Here is a 20,497-nt window from a genome sequence, read left to right as displayed (position 1 = left end):
TTGATATAAGCTATCAAAAATCAAGCTGGGAAGCGTTAGAAGAAAATGCAGCACCAACAGAAAGCCAGTTTGCTTATGGGTAACCTACTGTTTCCTAATGAAGAGACAAAACTGAAATGTACTGTGAAATAAGACTGTTAATGCTTCTTTACTGTTGTTCATAAGTGTTTCATGAAAAGGCAAATTGTGTATGAGTCTTAGCTGGAGCGAGTGCTAGATGAGAAGCCTGTAGGCAGATGCGGCTGACAGAGAACGAGCAGTTCCTCCCACTTAGTGAGACAGTGATTCTTGAGGTAAAGAAAGACTTTACACTTGGCAAACATTAGGTGGAACCTAAAAAACAAAGAGCCCCCTGATTTAACCAGGGTTGGTTTTTTTTTCATACTTCGTGCTTTTATTTTACATACTGAAAAAGACCAATTCAGCTTCTCTATCTGCTTCACCCTACAGTGCAACTGTAGTCTGTAGTGATGTCGCAATTTACGTGCGAGAGGTGATTCTGATGTCACAAAGGCAGTTAAGAATTCGTTGCCAGATCAAGTAGGATGAGGAAAGGAGAAACAAGCTGCTCCTTAAACAAGCCACTTCACTAGTGATTCATGAAAACAACAGAAGGGAAAGAGACGAGTTTTGCAATAGTCTGGTCTAAGTTCTTGATGAGTGCCACCTTGGCAAGAAGACAGTGGCATCACTTACTACTTTTATTTTCTGTAACTTAAGTTGCATAAGCTTTCAGTGGTCCCTATTCCAGGTCATCTGTAAATGTGAGTTGCCGATAGCTGAACAGTATCATAGTGACACACATCATCAGTGGGACAAGATATTTACAAACTTCAGTTTTAGTTACCTAAATTAAGACCATCAAAGAGACAACTCACGTAGATGCCAGATTTGGAGCTGAGCTCCTTTGAAAATCCTGCTGTGGTTTTGGGTCTTTTGAAAATCTGAGCAAAACGTGGGCTTGTAAATCTTGCAGGCACATTTGAGAATGCCACCTCCAGCCTACTGGGGCTAGTCCGTTGGACTATTGCTCTATTTTTGTTGAGTCCATCCAACATCAGAGGGTATTTTTTTTTTTATTTGCTTATCTTCTGCATATGAGAACAGCCAAAAAAAAGTCATGATATCGATGTCTGTTGGGAGACTAACTCACTAATGGAAGTGGGATAAGAATGTAAACAGAGATCCAAAGTGATATTTAGTGAGCAGGCATCCCGATCTCTGGTCATTCTAGCGTGAAGATGCCACCTCATTGTAAATATTGGTAGAGGCCACTAGACATGGAATATCAGCTGAGCATGATTCTGGCTAGTGCGCCTCAACTAAAATGTCAGAAGATTTAGGTTCTGACACGGCTGAGCGGTGCCGAGGTGCAGGCTAGCTAACTCTGAGACTGCAAAGCCATTCAGAGTGGGGAAAACGAACCTCTTGCAAAAGTCTGTATGTAATAAGAACTGCAGGAATGACTGCAGAGACCTTCAGCAATTATACTTCAACCTGCTTTCTTTGGTCTTAGAGATTGTTCGTGTGTGTCTTGTGCCTAGAGAATGGAGCTGTGTTAAGGTCTGTGTAACACTGGGTAAGGGGTGCGGGTGGGGGGGATGCCATTCCCATTCCACATTGAAAGTGACCACCAAAATCGATGTTTCCTGTTAAGCTGTCATATTGTGCTGCTTTGTTTTCAGTGGAGTCCTTCAACTTTTGTATTTAGAAGAGGATGTAGTTTATCCACATTCTTGTGACCCCATGTTCATGTAAATCTGTTTGCTGTGCTTTCCACTTAGTTTTTGGATGTTTTTCCTGAAATCTTCCACTGTAGATCCAGCCTCTACAAGCTTTGAGAAAATGATGTAGCTGTTTTAAAAAATTCATATGGTGCTTAATGAAGACTCAAAAATAATGTTTTTGGGAAAGTTATTTCCAATCTAATCTGTTTCTCAAAGTTTTTTAAAGGCCATGCAGACTACATATCTTAAAGTTTTAGCGCTACATAATTGACTTTGTTTAGGAGTATACGTTTTAACGTACTTTTGCACATAATTGCACTGTATTTCACTAAAGGAATACATGCTGCACTGGTATTCGTAGTGCATTTAACCTCTTGGTGCAAGACCTTGTAAATCTTCCAAATGTGGTTATTTAATTTACTGATGTTTTGTAAGGCAGTTTCATAACGGAAGTCCTTTAGTCTAGTTTAAATGACAAATTCTTATAAACTGAACCTTATTTGTACAAGTGACTTAACTATATTTGTGGATCTTGGAGCATTCTGGAGCTTTTTGATTGTCTAGAAAATAAAACTCTCTGAGAGGGTTGCTTTGATTTTTTATTTTTATTTTTTACTCTTCAGAAGTTGACTGAGTAAACCTGAGATCGTCTAGATTAAGGCTCACATTTCAGTTTCTGGGAATTAAAAATTAATATATCCATTTCCAGCAACAGACACTTTGCAAGCAAGATTCTTGGTAGGAAAGGATTAAAAGGACGCTGCCAATTTAAAACCCAGCCAGCTGGTGGGTTTTTTAGAAAATCTTTTATATTATTGACCCTGGCTTTGCTTCCTTACCAGTTTTTGTAGTTTTATAATCATCTTAAGTTTTAAAACTCTTTTTAAAGGTTTTTGTTTTTCATGCTGGGTGAGAAGAATCTGTGCAACTGGGAAGCAGTCACTGATCCTGGCTGGAAGAAAATGCTGTCAAATGCCTACAATAAAATGCATATTGGGGGTGGGGAAAGGACTCTCAAATATTCTTTCTAGATAATTTTGAATTACATTGGATATTTCACAAAAAGACTTTTTAAAACCTGCTTTTACAGACTATGATATTTAAAACTTGTATTTACCTGTTGATTTAGAATAACCTGGATCAATGAAAAATGTAATAACACCTTTCTTTTCACTGTTTTCATAGAACAGCAAAATCTGTTCACTTTTATTTTATTGGGACCTTTAGTTTTATACATGTTTATACTTGTTTCAGAAGTGCCAGGGAGTTATTCATATTTCAAAACTTGTTTATTGTGTTTTTTTTAATCATTAAAGCATTTTTGTTAGTATTTAAGATTTTTGGATCTAACTTAACAGTAGCCTTTAGCATGCACATAAAAATCACATTTCTTTTCCTAAAGGCCACTGTTAACATGTCAACCAAATAACTGAAGACAGCCTGGTTTTTGCTCTGTGTTGGATTGTTTGAAATTTAGATTTTCTAAATGTCTAGAAATATTAGTAACATATGAGAATATAAAGGGCATGAAATTGCTAAAATCTTGCCAGCAGCTCCATTTATACATGTATGTACATGCCTGCCCACACAGAGCTGCTTTCAGGTCTGGAGTTACAGCTAGGGTGTCATCATCTCTGCCAGGTAGGTCAGTGGAGCACTTTGAGTAAAACACAACCAGTGAATATAACAACTTTTGGGGGGTTTATTAAATGGTTATAGGCAAGTGTCTGAATACTAGTATATAAAAAAGAAAACAACAAACACCACTCAACCAAAAATCAAAACAAACACACACACACATATACACCAAATCCCTCTGAAAACAGTGTGCTGTACACAGCAACTTTGAATGCCATCCCCAACCATCCAAAGGCAATACACTAGACTTTAAACTTTGGACTGCCAATTGAGATGCAAAATATTTTAACTGCGAAAATATATGACTCTCTACATTCTTACATGCTTTTAGCATAACCAGCTGAGTCCTGTGAAGGCTTAGACACACACAATCGGTCCCATTGATCACGAGACCAGTTACAAAGGTAAAATTTAAACATACATCGACAGTTTTGCAGAATTAGAAACCAAGTCAGCTCTTAGAAATTCTTAAAGTTCTTCAGCAGCAAGGCTTATTTTAGCTGCTTATGTTTAGCCGCTGGCTTCTTTTTGGATTGGAGGGGAATTACATGAACCCAAATTTAATTTTGGAGCCACTGACTTGCTACTGATTTTTCAAATTCTGCCTTGTTTGGTTGTTAATAACTAAGGTAGGTGAGCTCTGACCCAAATCAGTGTGTATTACTCAAATAAAAATAGGAAGTTTGCTTTGAAATTGTTTTCTTCTTGTAGTTGTTTGTGTTTCTAATACAAGATGGACATCTTTTGTTGGTAAATAACAGCTATTGGTAGCTATAACAGCTATTTCTAGATCAGGAAAAATATTGAATATCTCAGTCTTTGGAGACTTGGAGGATTCTTTTCTCCTCCAGTATGAAACTGAAAACTAGAATACTCACAAAATGAAACAAGAGTTCACACTTTGGGGAGATGCCCTGATTTTAGAACCTACTTATTTTAGATACCATCATGCAGATGGATTTATGGGTAGGTTCAAGGACCTTCATAAATCTCCAAGCCCATTGCAGGATCTGTCCAGGTGAAATAATAGCAGTGTGTTATCAAACAAGATGCTGTATATTTGTTGAGGCAGGACAGGAAGATTTTCTTTTTCACTTTTGAAAGCCAGTGTGCCAATGTTGCCAGCATCTCCAGACAGATCAGTGGAATAGTTCAATCAAGAGTAAATAGTCCTAAAATACTAATTGGTACAATAACATTTTCATTTGTACCATCTGAATCGGAGGTATGTGAAATTCAGTTACCTTGGCTTTCTATGAACGTCCATCTTATTTTACATTTTTTACTGTTTTAACTCTTCTTTGTTGCTTACTGAGCTTTTAAACATAGCAGATTATTACTTTTTTTAAAAAGTGCTTCAGTACAAGCAAAATAAGGGTACTTAAAAAAAAAAAAAAAAACAAAAAAAAAACCCAAGAAGAAACAGTATCCAATGTTAAGGAGGTTATTTTGATGAGAAAGAGGGGTGCTAGGGAGTGAAAGAAGGGACTGATACCCCATGCTCTGCTTCCACCGGTGTTTGGGATCAATAATTCTATGTGGGAAAAAGATTGTGTAAAGTTCTGAACCATGAGTCTTCACAGTATTTTACAAAAGATAGCTTGGCAGCATTCACAGCCAGTTCAGAGTACAACCCGGGGAGCAGTGCGAACCCAGCAGACCCTTCTAGATTTAATAACTGGGCATTTTCAGCAGATCAGTAATAGAGAAGTTGCACTGATGTTTTACTGCAAGCTGCTGAATCTGCAAGCGTAGATATCGTGATGCTGAGATGTCAGTGACAGTGTGTATCAGGGTGGAAGAGAGAAAATCAAATTAAAGCAAAGTTGAGAACTAATGTGCATCACCACCATATAGGCAATTTACCCCTTTTAAGGGGCGGGGATCAAATCTTTAAGTGTTTTTTATAAGTTTTTTTTCTACAGTGGTGCTTTACTGAATTTGTCTTTACTGTATGTTAAATTGTGTATGTACTATATACATTTATATTGTTGTATGTAGTCTGGTTCTTTTATAGTTAAAGAACGGAAAACATTAAAAAAATACTAATCTCACAGTAAGTATACATTTTTTTCATTTTTTACATGAAAGATGTTGGGCACTGAAGCACTCACCCCGGCTCTTGTCTCCTTGGCTCCAAGGGCCATGGGGTTGTTATTATACTTGGTGTAAAGAATTCTCTCTGTGGGAGAAGGAAAGAAGGTGTGCAGGGCGATCATGGGAGATGAAAGGTTGTCAAAGAGCTTGCTAATGATTCGGGGACAATGAATGTTTAGATCAAGGTCCAAGTCACCAACATAGATGAGCTGTATGCAAATATGCCACAATTTTAGGTGTTAAGGGAAGCTGGGTGGAAGATAAGAATATGCTTAAGAGGTATTTAATTTAATTATATTGGTATAATTAGGAATTTGGGTTTCTAGTATAGATGAAGCTACTGACAAGTTATGCTTGTGCAGCTGCTGCCTCTGTTAACACTGCCATCAAACCTCAGCCTCTTCCCAAGCTGTAAACTCCGTTCAGAAGATGGCCTGTGCAGTTAATGTTAGGTGTACCGGAAGATGGAAGATTCCTCCCTGTACGCAACATTTTAGGACAGTGTATCAAGATTTCCTTTTCATTTTGAAAAATGACGTGATCTCCCAGTGACCTGGAGGCATTTGCATTTGTACTAGAAGATAATAAGGACGCAGCTCAGGATCTTTGTGAAGACAACTGATCTACAGAAATCGTGGGTGAGTCCACTGGCTTCATTATGCAGAAAACTGGTGACAGTAAAAATGATGCCGAGGCAAATGAGCTAAAGCCAAATAAACTGGCAGTGTATTAGATGAACTTGTAATCTCATTCTTAATTCATTTCTGGTGTCTTGCTTACGGTTCCCCTATCTCCAGGCCATGCCTGTGTAACTCAAAAAGCTCTTTCATTCTGACGGGGATATGGTCGTATCTTTTATTTTTGCATACTTTGTATTCCTCAAGGCATTAGGTCCTGTAACACTGAAAAGTTTCCTGACATGGAACGATTAGCAACTCACTTATGAACTACTGAAAATATATATATTGTTATGTCACACAAAGTTTCTCAAAAGCTTTTAAACAAACAAAATGTTCTCAGAGAATTACTTTTCTTTTAAGAGGTATAACACTTTTAAAAGCAACAATTTTTCCAAGAGCATGGATTAAAATTCCTGCTGTTCACATTTTCTCATTAAATGCATTTTTAGATCTAGTGGAAAAAAAAAAGAGCAACAAATTAATTCCCCAAGTATGGTACGTTTCTGATCCGGTGGAAAAAAATTGTAGCTATTTCTTCAATGGTAGAAAAAGGAAAGAAATTGTGTTGCTTAAGGTTATATGCAATTTTACTTATATTTTCAAAATTTAAAATAAATCTCTTGGTAAATGCATATTATTTTACTCACAGATTTGTGAAAAAACCAAAACAAAACAAAACATTGCAACTCCCAACAAGTTAATCTTGTGAACCAATGCATGTCAGTCTTTGAACTATGGTACTTTGGTTTTTCTAGTATATGCTCTTGAGTTTTCTTCGGCAAGAAATATCATTATATATTTAAGTCAGAAAATATACCGTAACTGAAGTCTGATTTCTCAGAAACATTTATTTAAAGGAAAACTGAATTCTTTTAACCGATGTTCCTGATAATTATATTTGGTTACCAAAACCCAAATAAGACAATGCAACATTTATGTTAATAATTTTTGTATCAGCACTAGCAATGTCATTTTTTTAAGTAATTTGTAAATTGTTCTTTAAAAAGGCGACTATTAGTCTTACTTTGCAGCACTCCTCCTGTGGCTGTGAGAAGCACCTCCTCTGCATAGTTGCCAAGTTTATTCCTGTTGGATAAACTCTCCAAACAATATCTCAACTTCAAGTGGAGCTTTCTTGGCTAGAAACAGTAACTCTAAAATTTAGAAATACAAAACAAAGGACTAGATTAAACAACTAAATACATTTCTAGAATCAGTGGATTGTTTGTGATGTATTATTGTTCAAAACAAGATTAAATCAGTCCCTGTGTATGAGAAAACCAAAGTCTGTTCCATGGCTGTTCCCAGCTGCACTGCACAGACTTGTGGGCAAGCTTTCTGAAGTGTTCTGAGAAAAGCACTTGCAACATCTTTAAAAATTCTAATTAAGCTATTCCAGATACCACTGCATACTTTTTTATACTTTTAAAATTCTGTTACCTGTTCCTAGCAGATGGAGAACACTTGAGGTCCTATTAATATTGATAACCTACTACCAAGTGGAGCATTCTCCAATATACAAGTGAAAGTACCAATTAACTGAGAAGTCAGCTAAGTCAACAGAACAAATACTTACAAATAGTTCTTTTCAAAAGGAAAGTTTTCAGCAGGCAAACTAATTTGGGCATGGATTGGAAAAAAAAAAAGTAGAATGTTATATAAAAAGAGGTGCTACCTAGTTAAATTGACAGGCAAAATCAAACTTGAGAGAAATGAATTCAGGCAGTATGAAAACCTGATACTGCAAATAAAATTCCTGGTTTATAATAAACAATCTAAGTGATTGGTTAATCGTTTGTCATCTTTATTGCTCAATACTGGAATCAGTAATTGAAAGTTTATGTTAGCTGTCAATAAACGAAATTCTATGAAATTCCCCAACTCGAGACTTTTGAGTCAAAATCAGTTGCTCTATGGAAAAATATGATAAGCAATATTTTGACCTGAATACTCTTCCAGTCTCCTGCAATTTGTGACTTGGGGAATTCTGAAGGCACAGGACATTTCTCTGTGTAGCTCTCAAGTCTCTCTCACGACCGTGTCTAGTACAGCCCTGTGACAAACACTTCACATCCACAACAGCCTATGGCAAGCAGTTCCAGCGCCTAACTACATTATGGATGGAACCACGTCCTCGGCTTGCGGTGACCCTGCCACCTGCCAGATTCATTCGCCTTCCTCTTATACCGGAATAAGCAGTGAACAGCCCCGATTGATCCTCTCACGATTTTATAGATTTCAATTTATCTCATCTGCTTCATTTTTTTTCCTAGTTTGGCGCGCTCTCACTCTACAGAAATTTGTACAAAGCTGTGCCAGACTTTTATCATTTCTCTGTCCCTCTCTGAACCCTTACAGGTTCCTGTATACACCCTGCAATGAGTGACCCCGGGGTGGCATAGAGCAGTCCCAATGCACTGTTAATGAATGGAGGGTACTAGGCTTGTGTTGCCTCACCCTGAAAGGAGAAAGACAAGGACAAAGATGCTAATGGTCCTCTGGCATGACTTGGGAATCAACTCTGTGAATACACTCTTTAGTCATTGATGTAAAAGCAAGATAAATTACATGAGATTTGCAGGTGACATCGATCAGAGGATGATTGTGGACTGGCAATGTGACATGGCTGGAAAAGGCTGGTCAGTTGTAGGTACATCAGAGTGAAATGTCTTCGGTTGATAATTAACGCCATCGCCTAGTGGACTGAAAAGATTCATGCAAAATACTGTGTAAATTCCAATCACTTCCACGTTCAAGAATGATTAATTTAAGCTCGTCAGGTACAGAGTGGAGTCTTACGCAAGCAGAATGGGTCTCATGAAAGATTTGAAAAGTGTGGCCTGGATTTGAAAAAAGACAGAATCTACAAAACTATGGACGTTTGTTAAAAAGGAGGAATTAAGCTGGTGAAAAATACTGTTACAATATAAATGCATATAAATTGAATATGAATAAGTGTATATGATATACTGGGAGAATGTTTCTAACTATCAGATGAAAGTCTTTAGATGTCTTTACCATTTTGCTATAGTGGGGAAAGGAACGTAAATTGTTTCAAGATGGAATGCCTTAAGTTTATGGAAGAGAAGGCTAAAAAGGACACAAAGGATAGGGCTAAGGCACAGTGGCTCCCATGGGAAAACAAATATTTATGAGAAATAACTGGGGTGTCAAGAGCACAGAAAAGACCCTGGTGGCAAGAAGAGGAAGGAGAAAGATACCAAACTTCAAGTGAGAGAAGGTGAGAGGTTCAGGTACTAGGATTTCAGGCCTGTTTTTTTCAGAACATAACAGATATGAACAGGGAAGGAAAAGAAAAAAAAATGTTACATCTCCTTTTGAGGAAGCTGCAGGCATATTAAAGAAGGATTTGGGTCATCAAGGCCCCCGCTATGCGTAAAGGTGTGGAAGGAAGCATCTAGGGCATCACATCCCCGCCCGGGCAGCGTGTGGGTGTGGGAAGAGGCGAGCAGCACGACTGCAGGGCGATCAGGCAGAGGAAGCCGCTGGGCTGCGCCTGCAATCGGTGCGTTGCCCCTTTAATTGTGTCCCCAGCCCTCGGGCGTCTCTGTCCAACGCCCACGTCAGCAAATACCTTTTGTTTCTCTCACGTTCGGGCTTCCAGGGCTCGGGGCTGCGGGACCCGCGCGTCGCCTTCAGCCACCGCCAGCCCCGACGCGGGGCCGGGGACCCCCGCATCCACCGCCCGCGCCTCTCGGCTCAGCGGCAGCCGCCCGCAGGACCTCGCCGGTGAGTGGCGGCTCTCGCACGCCGGCAGGCCAGACAGGGCGCTAGGATTTGGGGGCGGAAACGGTCCCGGAGCCAGCTTTGCTACGAGGGACAGCGAGGGACGTCCCCGGGCTCCGCAGCCTCCACGGGCGCCGGGGTCGGTGTGCGGCGGCCCCCCGGCAGCTGCCCCTCGGAGCCGATCGTTACTGGGGCTGCACAGCGTCCTACGCGGGCGCCATTTGCAGCCCCGGGCGCGGCAACAAAGGGCTGCGCGGGAGCAGGAGCGGGCGGCGGGTGCGCGGCGAGAGGGGCCGCGCAAGGGGGCGGCCGCGGCGCCGGCGGCGCGGGGAAGCGGCGGGCAGCGGGGCGGGAGCGGCTGGGGCCAAGCCGGGCGCCCGGCAGCGGGCGGCGGCAGCGTGGCGGGGAGCTCCGGCGCAGCGGCAGTCGGGGTTCGGCTAACGCGGGCGGCCCCGGGCTGTACGCCCGGCCCGGCCCGGCGGAGGAGGGGAGCGCGCAGCCGGCCGGAGCGCGGGCGGTGGCGGGTGCTGCGGTCCCCACGGCGGCAGCGGGGGCGGCTGCCCGCGGAGCCGAGAGGCGCCTCCGCGCTTTGGCGGGCGGGTCCGGCGCCGTCGGGCGTCCCGGGCTGCCGGTGCTCGAGCCACCAATTCGGCCGGGCGTGCGGGTGAGTGACGGCGGCCTCCGCCAATGCCGGGGGAGCCCGGGCCGGGAGGGCTGCGGCCGACGGGGCTCTGCCGCCGCGTCCCGCTCCTGGTCCGTTCAGCGTGGAGGGGTGTGAGCCCGGCCGGAGCGGGGCGATGCGGTAACGTCGGCTCCAGGCAGGGACCCGGCGCTCAGCCCCGGCGGCCGGAGGGTTCCTGGTCTCGTTGGAGAACGTGTGGAGGTGCCAGCGGGTTGCACACACCCTGTCCTGCATCCTCGGGAAGGAGATGCTCCTGGCTGTAGCACACACCTCTCTGCCAAATAATGTCCACCGGTTTATTTGGCTTTTTCGTCACTTTTTTTTGTTCTTGGGAAAAGAACGTGTGGTTGGACATACTGTAATTTAAATATATTTATAGATTTGAATAAATCACATTACTTGCAAATTGGGCCTGATTGGCTAAGTTGCACGACACTGAAGTCAAGAGTTGAATTATTTTCTCTATTTTTTAGAGCAACACTAATTTCATCTTTTCTGGAATGGAGATTTCTTCTCACCAGTTTCACCTCTTGCAGCAACTAAATGAGCAGCGCAGGCAGGACTTATTCTGCGACTGCAATATCCTGGTGGAGGGAAAGGTCTTTAAAGCACATCGTAATGTGCTCTTTGCCAGCAGCGGCTATTTCAAAATGCTCCTTTCGCAGAGCTCGAAGGAGACGAGTCAGCCGACGACAGCGACTTTCCAGGCATTTTCTCCTGACACGTTTACAGTTATTCTAGATTTTGTGTATTCAGGCAAACTGTCTCTCACTGGTCAGAATGTGATCGAAGTGATGTCGGCTGCTAGCTATCTGCAGATGACCGATGTTATCAGTGTGTGTAAAACGTTCATTAAGTCATCGCTGGACATCAGTGAGAAGGAGAAGGATCGCTACTTCAGTCTCTCAGACAAAGATGTCAGTTCAAACGGTGTGGAACGGTCCTGCTTGTACAGCGCAGGCTGGAGGGCAGAAAACAGCCCCCCGCATTCGCACTTAAGTCCAGATCAAGGGACATGTATGATGGGTGGAAACACTTGGAGCAATCTCAGCTACTATCCGACTTCTCAAAGAAATGCCCAGCAGCAGCTGTCCAAACACGAGCAAAGGCAGGATTCCATAAAGAAATCCCGGCACCTGGGACTGCAGCAACCTTCTGACATTCCTCACTATAAATCAAGCAAACTGGAGGAGAGGGCTGCTGAGCCCGCTGGCCACATTGCTCAGTCAGAGGAGCAAGTTCAGATTGAAACAGAAGTTGAATCTCCTCACGTGGGATACCAGTATGGCCAGGGGTCTGATGTGATACCGAGGAGTTTGGCTGTGTCGCAGCAGGAGCATGAATCACCTCGTTCTTCTAGTAAATCAAAGTCTTCAAAAGCAGACGAGCCGTACGCGAGCATGCCCTCCATCCTAGGTGTCATGGGAAGCTGGGCTGAAGGTAAGAGTTGGGTTTAGTGCTGTAGGTGCAGAGTCATCTGTGAATCCTCTGTTCTGCCCAGGAGAAAATGTACTTTACTGAACTGGTGTACCATTGCCAAAAAGACATCTGTATTGTCCAGAAATGTAAGTTTGGAAAGTTTAACTCTTTCTTTATTTTAAATTGTGAATAGCCTTTCAAAATACATAATCTTTAGCGTCTCTACAGCTTCATCTTGCAAATTGAAGTCATGATCTTTTGGCATATTTTTAAGCTCATTTTAATCTAGCTAACGGTGCACTCCTTTTCCTTTGCTCCACTCCTGTGTAATTTACTGGAAAGCACAAGATCTTTGTGCTCAAAAAGACCTACGCTAATATTTTTTTTAATAAAAGTGATTTGCTATTCTGCTCATAGAATGCCTTTTCCTAGAGCACTACATGACTAGGCATATTATGACTTAATTTTTTTTAATCACATTATTTTCTAACAGATGATCTGCCCAGGATGAGGTTCAAGTGCCCATTCTGCACTCACGTGGTGAAAAGAAAAGCAGACCTAAAGCGTCACCTTCGCTGTCATACAGGAGAGCGCCCTTACCCTTGTGAGGCATGTGGGAAAAGATTTAGCAGGCTAGATCACCTAAGTAGCCATTTTCGAACAGTATGTATTTTTAGTAACTGCATGATTTGTTTAATGTGTAAATCTGTCTCAGTATAATTAAACACAGTACAAGTGTATCTGGTTGATACATGGACTCCCGTAAAGAAGAGGTAATAGAAAATTAATCTGGTTTTGTTAAAAGTCAATTTGAAGCATAATTTATATGAAAGGGGATGAATTTATTTGTTAATTGATGGCTCGCAAAGGTATTGCTCTATGTGAGTCGTGTAATAGAGCTTAAGTGGGCAATTACAGTGCCTGTGATTGTTTCATTTTTAACATTTGATGACTGTCTCTCAAAAGGAGTTAATGCTACCATTTGATGCTACTCCAGTCCTACTTTTTGTCATCTTAAAAAACACTTCTTTGTGGATACAGTATCAAATTTATTCATTTCAATTTCCCCAGATTCATCAGGCTTGTAAGCCTATCTGCAGAAAATGTAAACGCCACGTGACTGAGCTAACAGGACAAGTGGTCCAAGAGGGGACAAGACGTTACAGACTCTGTAATGAGTGTTTGGCTGAAGCTGGCATAGACAGTATTCGCATTGACTTGGAAGCTGAAGCACCCCTTGAATTTCCACAAGACGGGGATAAGGATTCCAGGTGGCACTATGGGGAAGATAACAGATCTGATGTGGAGATTGTGGAGGATGGGTCGACCGACTTGGTCATTCAGCAAGTTGATGACAGTGAGGATGAAGCAGATGAAAAGGAAGTAAAACCAAATATTAGGTAGTTGCAAGACAAGAATTAGGAATTCCATGTAAGAGGGAGAATGTACTGTCTTGACCACGAGCCCTCCACCAGCCGTACAGAGACATACTGGTTTCTTCTGAACAGATCCAGACTTGCATGTACTTATGGACATGGCATTGAGTCCGTTCTGAGTTTTGTTATCAGAATACCCATACTTTGCTTCATTAGAAATAATCCATCCTTAAATGAAATAATGGATGAGCAAGGAAACTGAATTACTACATGGATAATTTTTTATAGTAGACAATGGGTCACTCCTCAAAACCGCTTTCAAGGGAGTGAGGTCTAAATACTTAAAAAAAAAAAAAAAAAAAAAGTTGCAGCCCTGCAAATTGCCCACTTGTTAAACTTGTAGAGATGTGGCTTTTATAAGTAGTATCATCTGGTGATAAACAAAGTATAAATACCCCACACACCAGAATATAAAGAAAAGCTCTCTTCAGTATTCAGAAATGAAGATAATCTTCCATGAAATTTCATGAAGTCTTCATATTATGGTAAGGAAAAAAGGCAGCTAATTAAGAAAAAGCATTTAAAAATGTGTTAGCACATTCGTCTCGAAAAGCACTTTGTTGTAAAATTTATTAGAATAAGGAGAATCTTTAGCAGTTCATTTATTCAACACCTATTTCTTTACAAGAAAATAAACACGAGTGCTAGTCCTAGTCAACACATCAGAGATAAAATGATTACAAATATGGATCATTAATTGATGCCAGTAGATGTTTTATTCATTCTGAAAATTGGGAACTCAGACTGGGCTATGTTTTAATAAGCACTAGTAAAATACTCTCTTTTTTTGGTGGCTATTTTTTTTTTTTTTCCAAAAAACCTCTCAGAAGTGCCAGACTGATGTGACTGGTAGCCCTACATCCACAGCATTGCCAATGGCAGCGTCAGCTTCTCCATGCCAACATGAAGGAAACAATCCTTACAAGGTTACTTCAGCTGTTGTTTTCTCTCTTTGTCCCCCGTTTTATTTGCCAATAACAGTGGCAGAACAATTTGTACAGTATATATACTATATCATTAGAAATGGAACTGATGAGATTTGCCATCTGAAACCATTGACTACTCATGTTTGTATTGACCTGTACTCAATTTAAACTCATGAGTTTTAAGATGGAGTCATTATCAATTTATATATTCCCAAAGTCATTTGGTCACCAAGAGAACATAACTAACGTTTTTCAGTCCTTAACAAGAACAAGATGTACTGGAAGTTCTAGACATCATATTTGTGTAATTTTACCTACAATTAGACAACAAGAGATGAGATGACTAATGGCGAAGAAAGTTTACTTCTACAACAAAATGAGCCACTTTTTGTTTTGTTACTTAGTGAGTTTATCTTAACCAGCACTGTAAACAGGAGAGAAGTATGCTCCTGCGGTGCTTTTACTCTGCATTTTCTTGGACAGACCTGAGTATTAATACAGTCTTCATCCTGTGATCATTGAACTCAATGGGTATAGACTTAGAAAACTTTTTTTTTTCTTTTTTACAACTTTGTAAGCATGTTTGGCTGAAACCTGGGGGTAATTGCAGAACAATCCCGTATATATACTATATAATCTCTTTCCCAGGGACAGCTAAGAAGTCACTATTTTATTTTTATTTGTGTAAAAACTGTATAGCCTTTTAGCATCGTCATTACCAGAGTGTGCAGCATTTTCATTCCGGGCTGCAGATGGCCAGCCTAAGGATCTTTTAAAGGGCAGCTCGAGTGCTTCCTACTAAGCTCACAGTGTAAGCATTAAGTGTCCTTCCCCTCAGACATGCAGAGCTGTCAAGAAGCAGCTTGCCTGTATGTTCTAAGGAGATGAGAAGTGTTATTTTATTGTTCCTACAAAAATTAATGTCCATTGGCGTAGACTTGGGGAGGGGGACGGAAGCAGGGAACTTGCAAAACTTTCTTATGACCCATATGAAAACATCTTTTCTAACCATGACTTACACTTGCCTCGATTTCATGTTACACTTTGGTCAGCAGTCCACAAAATGGACTTGATGTGAAAACAGCTGGTTAATTTCTTGAAGCTTATTACTCCCAAAATGCATATTATTAAATGGCTAAGAAATATTCCTGAGCAACCTTAACGAAATCAAATATAGAACAAAGAAATCTATAACAGAACATGGAATGACTTCAGTCAAATCTCAAGAGAATATGCTTGCTGAAATCAAATTTAATAGATTTTTCCGTTTCCCTTTACATTAAACAGTATGCGCAATAAATTCTAGGTATCAGTGCCTGCTGTCCCAGAAAACAAAGTGGCTGGGATTAGTCCGTGTGTGTCTTTGGGGACGGATTAAGGGGAGGGGAAAATAAAGTGTCACTCTAGGCCTGAAATCTTAACTGCCAACTGTAAAGGTGAGACCATTAAGTGTTTCTGTGTACTTGGGGGCATTTTTAGAAGCAAAAGGATTTTGGGATCAATGCTCAATCTAATTAGATACCATAAAACTAAGAATACTGAGGACCAGATGCTTCAGAAAAAGATGTGAAGTGGCTATAATGGGCAAATGGAACAATCTATCCATATGAAGACATTTACTCTTTAAATATAGATTAATTGTTGATTTGCCTGGCAAACAAGGGTTTTCACTGTGTTTATGCATTATTGTTATTCTCAGTAGCATAACTAGATATCTATAGTAATTTTTAAAGTATCTTATTAAGCTTGGAGTTTTAGCTCAAGACTGCGATTCCCACAGGTCAATTATGTTTTGTATTTTAAAAAGGTTACCATTTTTACATTTGTTGCCTTAATTTCAGTTGTTGTTCCCTTATTTTTGTATTGCAAGACAAGATAAATGTTAAGTGCCTTATATTTTCTACGTCCTTCATTTTACATAGCCAGTCATATATTTTACTTGTTTTTCTCTAAATGAAATCCTATTTGTTTTCTTTTCATCTCCTTGCATTGCTTCTGATGACCGTCTTCATACTCCTGTTGGAATCACACACCACTCATCAGTAGAAGTAACATTTTTGTTCTTTTCAAGGAGGAAAGCAAAGACCATATAGGCTTACTCCCACAGAATTTAATTTACTTAACAATAACTGATTTGAATATGTTGCTTTTTGAACTTTGCCAAGTCACAAGTAGGGAACTGTACTGAATTCTGCTAATATCGATCCATTCAGATTGTTTCTGTCCTGCCTCTGTACATCCAAGTCAGAGTATGAGAGGTTTAAATTGTAGTGCAGTATTGAAATGGGCTGTTCAGAAAGCAGCCTCAGAGATGGTTGTCCTTAAAAGTGTTCAAGACCTGGCTAGACAAAGCCATGGCTGATCTGATCTTGATCTGATCTTGGTGCTGGCCTTCTTCCTGTGGGAGGTGGGACTAGAGACATTCACAGCTCCCCTAGGACCAACAGTTTTATCATTCCTCCCAAATTGTTTTTTGCTACTTTTTTTTTTCCTTGTACTTCTTTCATCATCTTCATGTTGCTTTGAATGCTCCTAAATACTACTTAATGCATGTTTTGATTATTCACTGGTTTTCAATACATCATTCTCATCATTTGCTTTTCCATTCCCTGTTTCATCTGACTAACACTGCAGGGATGTCCAGTTCAAGAGACATTCCTCTTTTATACCTCTACTTTCTGTGCAACCCTAGTGTCTTTGTCCTTTTCTCTCCTCTGTCCTTTGTCACTGAAAGTCTGCCTCTTTTTGCTTGGCTTGTGTTTATCATTGTGTTCACAAAACCATGGTCAAGAGTGAAGAAATAGATTCCTCATCCACTGTTTAGTGTCTCATCTTTAACTATATTTTCTGGCCAACTACCTTGCCATCCTTTCAAAGGCTGAAACTCTGAATTAAAAAACATTTATTTCCCCCTTTTCAGACATTTCTTGCAGAATTCTACCTGCCACATAAAACTATGATTTGTGTGATACTTGATTAGTTTTGTCCTTCACATCATACCACATTTTTTTTGTTTTCCATTGAATTATCTAAACTTCTGTATTAACTATCCCCAAAAATGACAGTTGTCCTTATCTTAAAGGTTCAACTGTTGGTTGGTTGTTTTTTTTTTTTTTTCAAAATTATTTTTAAAAAAAAAGCAGCCCCCCCAACCAACCTCAGGATTAATCTCCCTTTCTGACCTTTTGATACATATTTTATTCTGGTTCTTAAGAACTGCAATGAGAAAAAAAGCAAAAATATTGATTTAGTGTGAGCTTTGAAAATATCTGTAAGCCCACAGATCCCTAGTGGAGGAATGATGCAGACTGCTGCATATATCATCATTCCTTTACTCCTGGTTCTTCAGAAGAAATACTCCATCCCCCAGGATATTGGGATCCCTCTCAATTTTTCCATGACAAAAAAATCTCTGTTGGATATAAAATTAAGGAATACTACATTTCTTCCCTGAAGCATCTGGTCACTGTTGGAGGTTATCCCATTACCTAGCCATGCCAATGTCTACCTTTCTTAGATTTTGGTTTCTTAGTCTGCAGAAATACTTGGCTTTGAACTTCAGATAGCCTATACAGGGGCTAAGAGCACTATCTTCAGCCCCATTTATTATTTAAATGGACCTTGATTTAGCTGAAAAATGCCTGACCTACCATCTGGCTACAGCTGAGTTCATGAGGTGCCTGGATCCCCCTCTGACAATCAATAGCATCTGTCAGCATAACAACAATGCTGTATTCTTGAATGTCTATGTAAAACCGTAACTGCAGAGGGTGAGCAGAGTAGAGATTTGTGTTGAGAATTACAGGTAAGCTATACTTGTTTAGTTGAAATTATCCTATAAAAAGGCTTTTAAAAGTTATATTTTAATCAAAGTCTTTGGGCTAAAGATAGCAGCAGTCAAACTGCAATAAGCACATGTGTTTAGGGTTTATTTAATGAGTTTACAAATTCATAAGTACTTCACTGAACTGCTGAGGCCATTACCTATATGATCTGGTCAAGCTGGCACTGGGGACTTCTAACCATTTGCAAAGTAGAGAAATATAAATTACAATCCAAAAATAATCCAAATAGTTAATTCTGTATTCCTTGTATTGTTTCTACATGAATAAGTACAGCAGAATTGTAAGAGTAGTTCAATATTCTGGTACAGGCATTCCAACACTTGCTGCTTGATTTTTCTGGAACATCTCAGGAAAGTCAGAAGCCAATTAGAAGGTTACTATTAGTTGGAAGGCAACATGTACGAGAATGAAATAGAAGAAAATTTATCTAATTCTGGCCAAAAGGTTGAGTTTTGAAGAAAAGTATCTTATAATCATCCAGTCCTTGTCTCCAGACTTTCAGTGTACTTTTCCCAGTACCAACAGTCTGTATGTCTGTTGAGTCACGGGTATAATTTGATAAGGTACTAAGAAAAGCTTATAAAACTATTTAGTTAAGTCTTTTCTATACTGTTTCACTTAAAAAGCCTCCCACGTTGGAGTTAGCATAACCTTTTATCATATTTAGCTCTTGAAATGCAGAGAGGCGTCTTATTTGGTGCATCAAGAATTTTAAGCAGAGTAGCAACACAGAACACAAATTTGTAAGGAAAAACTGGGAGGAGTGGCAGGAAAAAAGATTTTTGTATCTTGGCTTAGCTGTTGTACAAAATTAAACAATAATGAAGTTCTGCCACACTCGAACCTGACACTTTTTACTGTGCAAACAGGAACTGTTCTTTTAACATGTTCTAACTGAGCCAGCTTTGAGGAGGGGACTGTACCAAATGACCTGCAGAGGTTCCTTCTCAAAATCAAAACGATCTCGAGGAAAGTGTCTCGTCTTCTAACAGGCACAAGATTGAAAGCATCTTGTGTTCTAACAGGCATCCTGATTTGATTTTCTTTTTCCACACAGAAGGGAGAAAAAGGACAATCTGTTGTATTACACTCCCACTTGCAGTACTTTAAGATTATCTCCATTGTTTGAACACAAAACTTCCCTGATACAAAAATACTGCTACATTAAGTACAGAACTACAGATATTTCCCATTCAGGTGATGCCTTCCTTTCACATACAAAGATATTTGGACTGGCCTTTAACAATAGCAATGCGTTGCCTGCGGTAAGGTAGGGGGCCTCCTGGGCAGCGTGTGGGTGTGGGAAGAGGCGAGCAGCACGACTGCAGGGCGATCAGGCAGAGGAAGCCGCTGGGCTGCGCCTGCAATCGGTGCGTTGCCCCTTTAATTGTGTCCCCAGCCCTCGGGCGTCTCTGTCCAACGCCCACGTCAGCAAATACCTTTTGTTTCTCTCACGTTCGGGCTTCCAGGGCTCGGGGCTGCGGGACCCGCGCGTCGCCTTCAGCCACCGCCAGCCCCGACGCGGGGCCGGGGACCCACGCATCCACCGCCCGCTCCTCTCGGCTCAGCGGCAGCCGCCCGCAGGACCTCGCCGGTGAGTGGCGGTTGTGCTGTACACCGCTACGTTCGGACCGGGCGTCGGGGCTGGAGGCGGCTAAGAGCGGGCTGCTGCGAAGACGTCCCCGGGCTCCGCAGCCTCCGCGGGCGCCGGGGTCGGTGTGCGGCGGCCCCCCGGCAGCTGCCCCTCGGAGCCGATCGTTACTGGGGCTGCACAGCGTCCTACGCGGGCGCCATTTGCAGCCCCGGGCGCGGCAACAAAGGGCTGCGCGGGAGCAGGAGCGGGCGGCGGGTGCGCGGCGAGAGGGGCCGCGCAAGGGGGCGGCCGCGGCGCCGGCGGCGCGGGGAAGCGGCGGGCAACGGGGCGGGAGCGGCTGGGGCCAAGCCGGGCGCCCGGCAGCGGGCGGCGGCAGCGTGGCGGGGAGCTCCGGCGCAGCGGCAGTCGGGGTTCGGCTAACGCGGGCGGCCCCGGGCTGCACGCCCGGCCCGGCCCGGCGGAGGAGGGGAGCGCGCAGCCGGCCGGAGCGCGGGCGGTGGCGGGTGCTGCGGTCCCCACGGCGGCAGCGGGGGCGGCTGCCCGCGGAGCCGAGAGGCGCCTCCGCGCTTTGGCGGGCGGGTCCGGCGCCGTCGGGCGTCCCGGGCTGCCGGTGCTCGAGCCACCAATTCGGCCGGGCGTGCGGGTGAGTGACGGCGGCCTCCGCCAATGCCGCGGGAGCCCGGGCCGGGAGGGCTGCGGCCGACGG

At 42.1% G+C, this 20,497-nt stretch overlaps 1 protein-coding gene across 2 annotated transcripts; it reads left to right on the top strand.

The window, feature by feature from the left end:
• Positions 1–11,056: 11,056 nt before the first annotated feature.
• On the top strand, positions 11,057–14,089 carry LOC309680412 (zinc finger and BTB domain-containing protein 8A-like; the record flags this gene model as incomplete). 2 transcript variants are annotated; one of them, XM_082494007.1, is made up of 3 exons in its annotated part: positions 11,057–12,011; positions 12,484–12,653; positions 13,062–14,089. In XM_082494007.1, the coding sequence occupies 3 exons, from the start codon at positions 11,072–11,074 to the stop codon at positions 13,392–13,394; spliced, it is 1,443 nt and encodes a 480-aa protein (XP_082350133.1). In that variant the 3' UTR covers positions 13,395–14,089. The 2 variants fall into 2 exon arrangements, with proteins under 2 accessions (XP_082350133.1, XP_082350132.1); XM_082494006.1 differs by having other exon boundaries at positions 11,072–11,921.
• Between the last annotated feature and the right edge of the window lie 6,408 nt (positions 14,090–20,497).

This window comes from Vanellus vanellus, assembly GCF_965231255.1.
Source record: "Vanellus vanellus genome assembly, chromosome: 22".
Classification (NCBI taxonomy): domain Eukaryota; kingdom Metazoa; phylum Chordata; class Aves; order Charadriiformes; family Charadriidae; genus Vanellus; species Vanellus vanellus.
Note: the sequence above shows the minus strand (reverse complement) of the source record. Positions and strands in the feature narration are given on the sequence as shown.